The sequence below is a fragment of the Larimichthys crocea genome, chromosome XIII, assembly GCF_000972845.2.
Source record: "Larimichthys crocea isolate SSNF chromosome XIII, L_crocea_2.0, whole genome shotgun sequence".
Lineage (NCBI taxonomy): Eukaryota > Metazoa > Chordata > Actinopteri > Sciaenidae > Larimichthys > Larimichthys crocea.
The window spans coordinates 7,364,492-7,378,640 of record NC_040023.1 but is presented as its reverse complement, the minus strand read 5'-3'; the positions used below and the strand labels follow the sequence as shown (position 1 = coordinate 7,378,640).

Genomic DNA, 14,149 nt, shown 5'->3' with positions numbered 1-14,149 from the left:
ATAAAGCGTCTTAACATGTTGCCGCAGCTGGAACAAGCCCCAAGTAGCCTGGAGGTGAAGGTATCCCCTTCACAATAAAACAAAGTATGGTGTCTGTTGAAAAGAGAGTTTCATCACTGACTAATACCTCTGTTGTTAGGAAGTTCCTGTTTGCAGTGAGCCCCGGTCTGGCATGCCTGCAGCATTATGTCAGAAACGCAGCATTGTAAACAATTTTCATTCAACTATTTATTTCAAACAATGACAGAAAAAAAAAAAAAGGTATAAAAAAAGAACATCAACTGTTCTGGTACAAAAATAAATTACATCCTATTCACTCTGAAAAAACCCATAAAACTTTACCCATGCATTGTACATTACATTCACACTATAGGCTATCTAAGCATCACTCTATTATATATAAATCTAGCTTCACATTTGACTGTTATGAATCATGGGTAACATTATATTTTTTACATGTTTTGCATCCAAAGTCTGTCGAGCCTTTGAATCATCTAATGAATTATTATTTTTACATGAAGATGCATGAACCTACCTATGACTAAAGGTAAGACTATGACCTATCCTGGAATTTCTTTCCAACACAAACCAAACCTCCTGTACAATCAAACTTTTGCATATTGCTACATTACGCTGTGCTTTTATTGCCACCAGAACCTCCGTTAACATATTTGTGTTTGGGCAGTCCTTCTGTGTTGTTGTTGAGGGGAAGAGGGGCGCTCTCAGGTGACATAATGCAATGTTTGGAGGCCCACAGTAACAAATGTGCATCTCTGCTTGGCAGTTTCAGTCCAAATGAGCAAGAGCGAATAGTTTGAGCGAGGTAGAGCGCAAAATGAAGAGCAGCACTTACAAAGCAGATAACTGGCACGCTACGGACTAGATTGAAATGTAAATAACCGAGACCTGTCTCCTAGAAATGATGTTAATACGTAACTAATCCTCAACAGAGCAAATGTTATGAAGGAAATGTATGAGGTTTTCTATTAACACAAGGAGGAAATGTTGAACATTAATGTCGCAAAATGGTTAATACTGAACTTGTCAGTAAAATGTTCATTGACAATGTGTTTAATTTGCTTGTAGTGGCTACAGCATTATTAAACTCCAAAGTCCTGTGTTCGCCCAATCACCTCCCTGTAATTCATAAATGTAGCTCTTCATTCATTGGAAAATAAAATAAACCAGCCACCGATTTGCTACTGCAACACAATCTGGAAAATAATTTAGTGATATAAACAAAATTTCTAGGAGAGAGCACTGAAATAACCATATATTCATATAGAATTTTTGGACATACTTTGGAGAAAGTCAGCATATTTGAGGCAGAAAATCAACATACTATGTGCTGCTATGGCTTGTAAAGCTGCCAAAGAGAGCGCATTTATTTATTTATTTATTTATTTATGTATTAGGAAATAATGGCCTGGCTCTGAGCAATGTCGAACTTGCACATTTGGTGTAGAGCCCCATGATTCATCTAATCATTTCGCATCAGATCAGACTGTATTGTCAGGTTGTTTTGTAGCTTCAGCATGTTGTCCATCACTGATCCATAAACATGCAATAGTTGCACATAACAAGAACATATCTTGTATTTTGGGATATCAGATAAACACATCCAAGTCCTTCATCTGTACTGAATGACGGACTTATCTAACTGTGGCGTATTTCAATAAAAATATAGTTAAAATATTTCTTTAAAATTAGCATAATTTGCTTTACCAATGGCCGAGTCAGGATGTGATTAACCTTAACTTAGCATAAAGAAGGGAAGAAATGTTTGTTTTAACATTAGACAGAACTCGGCTAGCTGTTCCCCTCTGCTTCCAGTCTTTATGCTAAGCTAGGCTAACATGTCCTAACTCCAGATTGGTTAACGTGCGGACACGAGGACTTATATCCATCTAAACATCTAACTCTATGAAAGAAAGCAAATAAGCATATTTCCCAAAACGCTGAACTATTCCACTAACTAAGCTGCGCTTTGGTCCGGCGATGTCTAATCTTAAAGGTCCAATATGTAAGATTCAGAGGGATTTATTGGCAGATATGGAATATAATATTCATGTGCCATGTTTCTACAGTAGCCCAGAGTGGATAAAACCCAACACTGGCTCTAGATAAGGCATTTTGTGCTTCTTAGAAGTTTCGCCGCCTGTATTCAGTTGGTTGCAGTCTGCATCTTCACCACTAGATGCCACTAAATCCTACACGCTGGACCTTTAAAACAGTTTTCTGTTTCATAATAATCTAAATCTACACTATTAATCTTTACTTCTATTTGGCCTGCCTCTTAAATATTTGGTTATTATTTTCACAATTATATTTCATCCATAAACTTCATGATGAAGACAGCTGTGGTTGTTAGGAGATCCCCTCTGCAGGATTTCAGGGTTTTAGTTGTCAGTTGTCTCTGCTCTTTCCTCAGGCAGTACAGCCTTCCGCTGACTCTTCTTCTGTTTACCACTGTGGACAGTTGTGTCCTTGTGTCCTGAGTCATTCTGCTGTCGGTTGTAGCGCTTGCATTTGCAGGAGGTCACCACAGTTATCTTGTAGGTCCTGGAGCTGCCGTCCTGACACTGCAGCCGGATCCGCTGGGTCCTGGTCCGGTCAATGACGCAGCGCCACTCCTGGGCGTCACGGCGGCTCCAGTACCTACCAGTGTAACCTCCACCCCCGATCCAGTTGGGAAGCAAGTGAGCCGGCAGACACTCTCCAGCGCACACCAGCTCCTTGATGGGGTTGACACTGGTGCACTGGCCATCAGAGATGTACTTGGTGGACCTCAGCTCCCTGCAGCCAACCTGGCTCTGGTCTGGGCCTGAGACATGGAAACTGAATTACATATATGTATGCTTCACCTCATTCTGATGTTCCACTATCTAGCAGCAACTCTCGAGTGGTGCATAAATTTAGCTCCTCCTTGGCCTCCTTTAAACCGTGAGTCAGTTGGTCTACATTTTATCAGTCACACTAAAGGGCGACTCCACCAATTTTAAAAAGGTTATTTACAAAGAGTACCACTTAGCCTGTCGTCTGTGGTTTGTGTAAGAAGATAACCCTGATGAAGTTATCCACCTTCAGCTCGAGATTTCACATTTTTAACAAAAAGTCTGGAAAGTGTGTGGAGCCTGAAAGACACGGGCATTTATCAGGCAGGGTGTGTCTAATGATATATGCTATCAAGTTGCATCATAGGAAGTTTAGGATCTGTGGGGCGTGACTCATACCAAGCCCTAAAATCTCAGCCTCTGCTACATCGATTCTGATTCTTCTTCTTCATTTTCATCTGTCTCTCCCTACCTCTGTAGAAGGGTAAAAGGAATTAAATCACTGTGGGGTCTTCTCACATCTAAGCAAGAACCCCAAAAAGCTGAGCCATGCATTCATCTGGAGCAGGTTGTCTCTGAACAACTGCAACATGTTCAAAGCTGGTTGCCAGAGTTTAAAGATAAACAGGGAAATATGAATATATTATACTCAAATCTCTGAATTAATTACCAGTTAGAACTGGAATTTGAAATACTGCTACCAGTTACTACATTTTATTAGAAATAAGCATTCATTCTAACGTTGTTACTTAAATGATAGATCTTCTTAAATGCTATTTTCTGTCTCACCTCTCTAATCCCAGTGCATCCTGTAGAACATCATGAGTTGCTGCTGTGTATTTAACGTGCCATATGAATAAAATTGCCTAACATCTGAAAACGGCTGATACTTGGGGTTATTTACATTTGGTATTTCTATTTGCTTATTATCCATTTTTGTTTTGTTTATGTTGCATTGTTACGTAAGGACTGCACAGCACAATCACATCAGCTTTTATGTATTGTAAGTAAGCAGGTACAGGACCAGCGTGCACCTGGGAGGGTCAGCAGGAGCTGTGATTTCTTTGTTCTTTGTTTGCTTGCTCACCAAGGACAAATAAACCACAATAAAACCACAAAAATGTCCGTATGGATAACAGACTTTACTCTGTTTTTGCTTGTGGAGCCTACAATCGGGTACATTCAGGCTTGTTTCAAATTTGAATATAGACAATATAACCCCTACAAATCTGAGGAGTCTTCATATGATGCTACAATATGAATTGGTAATATGTTTATCCATAATCTGCCTCTCAACCCAACCATCCTGAAGAGAGGTCTGGGGTAGATAGAAGCTGTTACATCAGTTACTAAACTTTCTTCTTCTTGTATTGCGCATTTTCTTTCTTTCTTTCTTTCTTTCTTTCTTTCTTTCTTTCTTTCTTTCCAAATATACGCAATATGCAGCATTTGCTCACAATAAATCCACCTTCTCCACCTACCACTACGCCAAGAGAGAATAGTATCAAGGATCTATTGTCAGCAGTCACCCAGCCATCAATTTGAAACTATATGTTTCCAGATTTACAGAACAAGATACCAAATGTACCTCAGAAATCATGTAAATATGGTGTAACTGCGCCATGCGTCACCGTTTGGACTCACCATTACGCGCAGAGTCAGGCTGCCGCCTCCCTCCGTTGTTCGCCTGATTCGTGTCTTCCTGGACCGGTTCTTCTTGAGTGTCTGGGACCGGCTGAGTGTTAAGTGACTCTGTGGCGTCGTTGTGAACAGCTGAGCTGCTCTTCCTCATCATCATCAGCAGAAGCAGCAGCAGCGCGAGGAGTGCGCTGGCACGACGGAGCATGACTACACCTGACTGATCTGAGAGCTGCTGTCAGTGACAAAATTACACCTGATGAATGAGTTAAGTGTGTGCAGCTGTGGTTTATATATCCTCCACTGTGACGCTTTGTGAATGCACACCCACCTGAACAGCAGTGTGAGTCACTTCATTCATAAGCAACAAGTCTGATTTGCTGCAGGCGCATTGTGTTGCTTTCTGGGTAAATTACAATGAATTGATCAATTTTTGCCAATAAAATCATGGAACAAGTGGACTCACCCAGTCCTTGTGGGTTTGGCTGATGTCAGCCAGAACAAACTTCACGTTATTTGCCTGACATCTGGAGAATATTTACAACTACTTCACATGATTTAGGATGTTTCTGCACCTCTGCATCACTGCAGGCATCAGCCAACTGTTTTTTTTCTTGAATAATAAACAATAATTATAATAACTGTCACAAACAAACAGACATTTTATTTTAAAAAAGAAGAAAAAAACAATAACAGAACTTAAACTAACAGTAATCAGTTGAGGTAAACATTTTAGGTGGATGCATGAATGAGGAGTGGTGTTATATGTAATGTTGTATGGTGTAGGCAACAACAACAACAACAACAACAACAACAATTAGACGAATTAACTAATAACTTTCAACTTTTAATTTGAAATATAACAAGATGAAGCCCAAACTTCGCCAACTATTATTATTAACATTCCATACAGTCTCACATAATACAGCCTTTTAGACATAATGCAAACTGCAGACTTGAGACATCCGTGATTCAGGTGTGTCCACAGTACATTTACTACATAGACTTGTGGTGCCTGCTCATCTTCCAACATTTCCAGCAGGTACAGACTGGTGACAAAGAAGATAAAGAAGGTTATTTGTCTCCACCCAGTGGCTGAAATACTGAAAGTTGTCTGCTATAGATGTCCATCATCTTCTCTGTTTTGAATTCTGACAAACATCATTTGAGGGAATTTGTTAGAAAAAAATCATAAAAGCCCTTAAATCCCTTAAATGAGGACATGCACCTGTTATGGAATTTTCTATCCTTAGGTTACACGAGGTCACGTGTGGGCCTTGAGGTCTTCGGCAGTATTAGTTGTTTGGCTTTGATTGGGAACAGTAGGTGCCAGTCTATCTCAACACTGTGGTGACCAGGGTCGAAAAGACCTGTTGCTGCCTTCATAGACATAATAGATAGTTTGCTGTTGACGTTCCAATCTGCATAAACAGACATCTGTGTCTCCAGACTAGAATATGCTGACAATAACACCTCCATGAGTAAAGACATTCTCTTTGACTAATTCTGGGCGTGTAGTATTTGTGGTGTTATCTTGGGGTTTAAAGTCGATCCACCAGGATGAGTTGGGCAGAATGTGAGACCGACTCAGGCACTTCTGATGAACTTTGAGAGTGTCTCTAATTCTCCTTGGGCCAAGCGTCAATAAATAATACAGCATAAGACATCAGAGGCTCCTGAACACTTTCTTCCTTCCTGACCTCACCATTGACCTTTGACTTCAGCAATTTCTCCACAACAGCACCAGCATTGTAGTGGTGGTTGCATAACTTCAAAAGGTGATAATAGAGACAAGGCTACTACTACCACTCACTCACTCTGGTTCATGCCATAATAATAGTCATACATCCAATCCAATCCAATCTACTTTATTTATATAGCACGATTTTAGCAAACACAGGGTTTCCAAAGTGCTGCACAATACGATAGAACACAATGAATAACAATATGGAAACACAACAAAACATCAAGTAGATAATATAAAGAATTCATATCATATATATTTTAAATGATTGATTTAAATCTCATGTCCTGTCTGACCTGTGCACTAATTAGTGATGTGTCGGTCCCGAACGATCCGGTTCTAAGAGCCGGCTCTTTGCAGTGAACGACGGGAGCCGGCTCCTCGTTGGGAGCCAATTTAGAGAGCCATTTTTTTTTTCACTTCGGTGCCTCACTGTCTCCTCCTCCTGACACTCTCCCTCATGCCATGCCTGTTCTCACACATCTTGACCAATCACGTTCGGCTTTCAATTAAAAAAGTGGAGAAAAAAAAACTCACTGAAAAAAAAAAATGTTACTCCACTTTTTTGTGTGAAAGCTGCACGTAATTGGTCAAGATGTATAGCAGCATCCACGGCAGGGGTGACAGACACACACACACACACACACACACACACACGGTCGCGGAGGACAAACACGACAGGAGGGAGACGAGAGACATTATTTATTACATTATTGCACTATTTTGGGTGATAAATTAATTAAATAGTTAGTACGTTTTATTTATATAGCACATTTTTACACGGCATGCACTGACCAAAGTGCTTTACAATGTCAAAAATACAATAAAATATAATAACATTTAAAAATATAAAATAATAATAACAGCAATAAATAATAAAATAATAATAATAATTAATTAATAAAACCAATTAATAAAATGTGAGGAGCTGTTTGGGAGCCGAAAGAGCCGGCTCCTTATAGTATGCAGAGCCAAATGATCCGGATCACTAAAAAGAGTCGGAATTCCCATCACTACTGTGCACTAACATAAGTGTCGCGGCCTCCCTCCAGGACGGCAGGGGGCGCTGCGCGGGCCGCACTTCCTCCAGCTCCTCCTCGGTACACGTCATGCAAACAGCAGCTTTAAGCTCCTGCGCATGCGCGGCCGTAGCTCCTTCCAGTCTCTGCGGTTTGAAGAGCAGCTGCTCGGTGAGTGTTTGTACGTCTGTTTATCTTTATACGAGCTGTTTTTATTTAATAACTAAGTTTTAGGACGAGGAAAGCTCACTTTAACTGTCTCTGTGTCTGTAATGTAGCTAACTGTAGATAAAGAGCTGTTATTGAGCGTCAGCAGAGCTGAGATATGTGTCATCTGGTCCACGTAAGCAGTGTCGGCCACTGAGAAATGAGACATTTAAAACTTAAATTATTCAATAATACTCTGAATATTTTGATGATATTATTCTTCTGAATGAACCTCTAACATTTAGCCTTGAACACACTTGAATGAAAGCTGCTTTAGCTTTTTAAACATCTCCGTGTTTGTGTTTTTTTAATGTTTCTAGGTATGTATTTCATGTAATTGTCGTATAAATCAGAAGTTTTGACCTTTTTCAGACACTTAGACAAGAGACAAACATATTTTGTGTCACATTTTTAAGCCTGGCCTGTAATAGTTGTGGAGAAATTGCTGTAGTCAATGGTAGAAAATGCCATTTATTTTTACTTTATTCAGCTTTTATTTTGCTTTATTAACCTATTTATATACTGGGTTATTAACTCAACTCAGCTTTATTTATTTATAAAGCACCTTTCATACAGAATTGTAGCCCAAAGTGCTTCACAGAGCATAAAAGTAAAACAAATAGACAAAAAACTAACTGTTCTTAAGGCAGCAGAGCAGCTGCATGAAAAACTAGAGATTAGAAGAAAAGTTAAAAAAGCATAAAACTACAACAACGAAACATAAATGTCGTCTAGATCAGAGGTCAGAGCCCAAGGACCCTCAGACAAGAGACACACAGATATTTTGTGTCGCATTTTTAAGCCTGGCCTGTAATAATTGTGGAGAAATTGCTGAGGTCAGGAGGGACGTGTGACCAATAATATTTATTTTTACTTTATTCAACTTCTATTTCGCTTTATTAACCTATATATACACTGGGTTATTAACTCAACTCAGCTTTATTTATTTATATAGCACCTTTCATACAGACTTGTAGCCTTCACAGATTAGATTAGATTAGATATACTTTATTCATCCCACCACGGGGAAATTCACTTCCAAATAAAAGGGCAAAAACCCACAACGAACAGACAGAAGTATCAGTCAGCCTCTACAATAGACCAAAACAAAACAGACGAGTGTACAGATGTTCAAAACAAGTACTAAGGTAGAAAATTTCAAAAGAAGTGGAATGATATGAATAATACTGCACATGTCAACGTAAAGGAAATATAAATACAGACCATAGTGTAAGAAATATTGTAAAGGAAAGTGAAAGTGACCATGATATAAATAATATTACAAATGTTAGTGACCATGATATAAATAATAACTGCAAGGTATAAATGAAATAAAATAGAAAATAATTGCAATGGGACATGAACAGGAGACGACAACATGATCAGGTGAAAAATAAAAACAGAAATAGACAACGACTAACAGTTCTTAAGGCAGCAGAGCAGCTGCATGAAAAACTAGAGATTAGAAGAATAGAGTAGAAAGCTTTTATTGTCATTGTACGACACAACGAAATTACAGGAGGCTTCAATGAGGTGATAGTACAGTATAGACAAAGATAAAAAACACAATATAAATACAAATGCAAAAATAAAATCTAGATGCTATACAAGAAAAACAGGGGGTATTCATAAAAGAAGAGTTAAAAAAACATAAAGCTACAATAACAAAACAAATAAGAAGTAAATTAAGACCTATAGGGCACAAAGCATCATTTAAGAACAGTTGCAGTAAAAGTAGATAAGACCTGAACGGTGAATAATCACCAGAGATAAAAACAACAGGCAGTGATCAGGACCTAAAAACTCAGCAGTGAACACGTTGGCCTATATGTGTTTATGATTGATTTAAAAAGTTCAATGGTTAAATTCCCAGAGCTGCTGGAGTGCAAATTAAATTGGCAGACCCCCTGCAGTACCTCTGCGGACCCCCTAGGGGTCGAGGACCCCTGGTTGAAGACCCCTAGTCTAGATTAATTACTACTCATTGTATGTGGACCCCCGAACATCATCTGATCCACTACTCTGCTGCTCTGCTGAATGTGACCGAGGTGTCCACATACTTATGTCTGATCTATCTTTGTTTTGTTTTTTGTTTTTGTTTTCCAGATGATGAAGATGCTACACGTGTTTTTGGTCCTGGCTCTGCTCGGTCTGGGCACAGGAGAAGAGGGAGCCCGTTTGCTGGCCTCTAAATCTCTGCTGAACCGCTATGCCGTGGAGGGACGAGATCTCACTCTGCAGTACAACATCTACAACGTGGGCTCCAGGTCAGAACTGTTTATTGATTTATAACCTGGGAAAAAAATGCACGATCAGTACACGCAACAGTACGCTGATGATTTATGTAGCAGTGTAACGTAAATCTAAAGCAGCTCCCAGCTAATTATGTACAATTAAACCTGCCACTGACTTTGATGATCAGCCAGAGCAAGCTGTAATTACAAACATGAAAACTGTTATTACTCCATACGTGTTAGGACAGAGTCAGTAACAAATAAAGTGCGTAATCATACACTATAACTAGGATGGCAGCAGATTGTCTAAGGCAGCCGTGATGGAGGCAGATGCAGTGGGCATCGGTGCAGAGAGCAAAGGTTTGGTGAGCAGGCGTGTGCCAGGATTAGCAGATGGAGAAGGGGGGTGGTAAACGAGTTGCTTTGAATTAAGGAAGAGTCACTCATCACCACGCAGCAGGGAGCAGGTTTTTGGATTTTATTTCTCAATACCAGCAGGGAAAAAACAAATCTTCTATCGCCTCTTCATTCGTCAATCTGAACAAGACTAATCTAGTGCAAATAACAAACTACTTAATTTACTACATGATATTGGACTTTAATTGGACTTTGGTCTGCTCCCATCCAGCTGTGACACACATCAGTACATCAGGGAGAAAAGCACAACATCTCCCACAGTCTTTGTTTATCTGTCAGATAAGAGGTACCTTCCGATATGTCTCCGATTTAGTTGAGACCATGTCAGACTGACTAACTACTCCGAACATTGACGTGTGTTTTGATACTGCATGGTGCTTTCTTGAAGTGTCTCCGACTCGCCTGTTTGTGCAGCATCACCTACCAGGTCTGGGACATCTGATCTCAAACATGTCATCGCGTTTATTGTTCTTTAGCAGATCTTCAGTAGCCGCAGAGCTGGAGCCAGCATCTGGTTCACACGTTTGTTGGTTGTAATGACCCCGTATTTATTTATTCACTCAGTCAAGTCAGGTCGAGTATCAAGAGTATCCAGGAGCAGAAAAACATGTTGATGTTGGCATGAGTCAAATAAAGAACTGCTTTTGGTGTATGTACTGGAGTATCTCCAGTATTCTGCAGACGTTTGGCATCCAATAAAAGCTCATGAAACTCCTGTCCTGTTACATATCCAGGTCTCTAACTGTGTCTTTTCTCTTATCTGCCTCCACAGTGCCGCTCTGGAGGTGGAGCTGTCAGATGATTCTTTCCCCCCCGAAGACTTTGGAATCGTTTCAGGAATGCTGAACGTCAAATGGGACAGGATTGCACCGTATCCTTGAATTGAAAATGTCTTCTTTAATGTTCCCCCTCACCTTGCAGCTGTTGGTGCTGTAGGATGAAGTCAGTAACGGTGGTTTAACTCTAAATCTGGTGCAACCTCTGGCTGTCTCTGTAAGCAGCCACATCACATCTTAGTGAGACAGTTCACAAATGATAGGAGACTTAATCAACGCTTGGCAGGTGAAGTGACCTGGTATCATGGACAGCTGGACAAACTGGACCCCATCATTGAGAAGACAACTTTGTTTGAGATCCGTGGAGAAGTTGCTGTTAAACAGAAAGATCTTTAACACATATCTCTGATCTGCCAAACTAAAGAGAAGGTCACACCAGGAGGAGCTTATTATCATTTGAAGCTGGTTTTAAATGTGCATCCATTTCAAGTTGTCAGCTTTAACCCTGGAACTTTCAGAGCCAGCAACGTCTCTCACACGGTGGTGCTGCGCCCCCTGAAGGCCGGCTACTTCAACTTCACCTCCGCCTCTGTCAGCTACCTTGCCCAGGAAGGAGGACAAGTCGTGGTAAAATCAGTTCATTGTCTTTTTTTTTAAAAGTTTAAAGCCGTTCAAATGTCGAGTGGAGTGAAGCTGAAGTGTCTGTCCTTCCTGCAGGTTGGCTACACCAGCGCCCCCGGCCAGGGAGGCATCCTGGCTCAGAGGGAGTTCGACCGTCGCTTCTCCCCACACTATGTGAGTGTTACATTCAAAAAGAGTTCTCGTTGCTCATTCAGGCTCTCCAACAAGAGTGGACTGACCCACAGTCAAGAAGAATACACGACCAATATATTTATTGGCTGCTTAGCGCAGACACATGGAAAGTAAGGGACAGTGAAGGCGAAGGTGTTACAAAAAGCACCAAACAAACACTATAAAAGGTAAAAGTGCAGCTGGGATAAAAGAAAAGGCACACAGAGTAATAAATAAATCGAATTTATTGTGCTTGGCTGCATTAGTTTAAGCGAGCTGTACCTAATAAACCTCCAAATAAGTGCAGTATTATGAAGTCTTTGGAGGAAAACCTTACCCTAAAAAAAATGTGTTGAAGAAATGTTTTTTGTCCTTGTTTTGACGCCTCACTGACTGCCAAACATCTCTCTTCTCTAGCTGGACTGGGCTGCTTTCGGTGTGATGACTCTTCCCTCCATCGGCATCCCTCTGCTCCTCTGGTACTCCAGCAAGAGGAAGTACGACTCACCGAAGGCCAAGAAGAACTGAGACGGCACATCTGAGGGGTGGGGTGGTGCGGGAGGGTTGTGGGTGTGGGTGGAAGTCAAAGGGTTTAATGGGCACAGGATCTCTGAAAAGCTTAATAACCCATATTGGGGGTGAAAGTTGCAAGAAGAACAGTGACCAAGGAACGTGATTGCAATTTGATCAAACAAGCAGCATGATTTTAAAAGAACTCTGTGTCAGGACGTAGAAGGACAGCTCGGGTGTGGTCACCAAACCCAATGAGCACGTTCTCGTCTACAGCCTGAGCTCCACCAGCTGCTGGTCATTCCTTCATATTTGCAGATGGGTTCATGTGACAAAAATACATTACAATTACAATAACTACTGTAACAAGTTTTTTTTGTATTTTTGTAATTGTGTATGTGTGTGTGCGATGAACTGAATTCAGATTTGAAGTTTGAAGCCAGTTGTTGAACTTCATTCATACATAAATTAATAAAAAAACATGGTGGGTTTTTCTAAAGCTCGTGTCTGGATTTCTGAAGTCTTGCATTACACGTCACCACAAAAAACATTCAGCTGCGCAACATTAAAGTTTCTAGATGATGATTGTGGCTGTAGATAATAATACTCAAACTGAACCGCACAGGAAGTGTCAGGTTGTTGTATAAGACCCCCCCAGCAGCCTCTGTGCTCACTATTTCTAATCTTCTATCAGCTCTGTGGTTTTACCTCCGTGCAGAGTTTGCTTTACAAAGCTGTAGATAGTGACAAGATGCTCTGCTGGTTTCTGGCTGCTGCCTTTTCTACACACACTTTATGATAAATGATGTTGACAGAAGCAATGTTGGGTTTAACTGTGTCATTTTATCATTCAGTGACTGCTCTCTTTAAATTCCCCCTACTCTAATCTCTATGAATTCAAACACACGTGGACATTTACAAACATTAACATCTTCTATTGAAGTTTGTGGTTGCCTTGAAATGGTAAAAGTCAGTGTCGGCTTCAATTCTTTCCAGACATCTGTGACTTTGGAACGCTCTGTTCAGGCTAACAGTGGATTTCTTTTTTGTTATAAACAACTCATAAAACACCATACAGCTTCTGTATACACACTGCATAAGATTCATGTCAAGTGCCAAATTCCTAAATCTGATAAAATAAGAAGATGAAGATGATATTCCTGTGTTTGTAGTCACAGTAGCAGTGTCCAGTGTATCTATAAACTATAAACTATGTACAGATACATAGTTTATAGTTACATAACCAAAATGGATCTTGACTGATCTTGGACATCAGTTCCACTTTGGTACCCTCAGCTACAGACTCTACTGGAAAAAACAGAGACAAAGCCAAATAATAATAATAAAACTAATAATAATGACACTGGAAACCAGAGACAATTATTATATATAGCATATAGACTATTCACCAATGTAGAAATGCCTTAAGAATATGAAATGTACATTATACATTGTCCCATTTTATAGGCTGCGGCTGCTTGCGTTATTCCTTGTACAACTTTTAAGATACAGATGTAATATTTGATATTGAATAAAACTAAAACACAACAGCACGGACTGTATTTTGTAACTTTAAGGTGTAGCTAACCCCTCAAACAACTTTTGTTTCAGATGAAAACCAGTGTGTTTGATAGTTTATGTCCAAATCTTGATTAGTTTAGTCCAACGTATTTGAATTAGACATATTGTGCTAGTTGAAGCATGGCTATTGTGTTCGAATTTTGCTCTTGGCAAGTTTTGGAAGCAGCACAGCTAACAAACTCAGCTAACAGCAGCTATATTCATAGCAGTTTACTTCACTGTCCATCGAGAAACTCTGTAAATCACAAAGAGCTGGATGCACAGCAGCTGGGGCGACACCAGAGGGGAAAGTAGGAAACATTTTCCTCCTATCAGACCTCATCAATACATATGTCCCACAACGCTTGCTCAGGTCAGTCGACCAACAACTATTAGTAGTTCCCAGATCTAGACTGGC

General features: G+C 40.2%; 2 protein-coding genes across 3 annotated transcripts; one reads left to right on the top strand and one right to left on the bottom strand.

Annotated features, from left to right (window-relative positions):
- Positions 1–2,089: 2,089 nt before the first annotated feature.
- Positions 2,090–4,759, bottom strand: sostdc1b (sclerostin domain containing 1b). The gene is made up of 2 exons (XM_010746013.3): positions 4,479–4,759; positions 2,090–2,824 (listed from the first exon to the last, which is right to left on the bottom strand). Exons 1-2 carry the CDS (start codon positions 4,678–4,680, stop codon positions 2,400–2,402), a joined length of 627 nt encoding a protein of 208 aa, XP_010744315.2. The 5' UTR covers positions 4,681–4,759; the 3' UTR covers positions 2,090–2,399.
- A 2,519-nt stretch (positions 4,760–7,278) lies between these two features.
- Positions 7,279–12,670, top strand: ssr2 (signal sequence receptor, beta). Of its 2 annotated transcripts, none has more exons than XM_019253426.2 (6): positions 7,279–7,406; positions 9,549–9,709; positions 10,866–10,964; positions 11,388–11,496; positions 11,587–11,664; positions 12,079–12,670. In XM_019253426.2, exons 1-6 carry the CDS (start codon positions 7,326–7,328, stop codon positions 12,187–12,189), a joined length of 639 nt encoding a protein of 212 aa, XP_019108971.2. In that variant the 5' UTR covers positions 7,279–7,325; the 3' UTR covers positions 12,190–12,670. The 2 variants fall into 2 exon arrangements, with proteins under 2 accessions (XP_019108971.2, XP_019108976.2); XM_019253431.2 differs by having other exon boundaries at positions 7,327–7,416.
- Positions 12,671–14,149: the final 1,479 nt, after the last annotated feature.

Coding starts and splice junctions, on each gene's coding strand:
- sostdc1b (XM_010746013.3), bottom strand. CDS start 4,680: ATGCTCCGTCGTGCCAGCGCACTCCTCGCGCTGCTGCTGCTTCTGCTG. Junction 2,825..4,478: donor GCCTGACTCTGCGCGTAATG/GTGAGTCCAAAC, acceptor TCCATGTCTCAG/GCCCAGACCAGAGCCAGGTT.
- ssr2 (XM_019253426.2), top strand. CDS start 7,326: ATGCAAACAGCAGCTTTAAGCTCCTGCGCATGCGCGGCCGTAGCTCCT. Junction 9,710..10,865: donor ATCTACAACGTGGGCTCCAG/GTCAGAACTGTT, acceptor CTGCCTCCACAG/TGCCGCTCTGGAGGTGGAGC. Junction 11,665..12,078: donor GTCGCTTCTCCCCACACTAT/GTGAGTGTTACA, acceptor TCTCTTCTCTAG/CTGGACTGGGCTGCTTTCGG.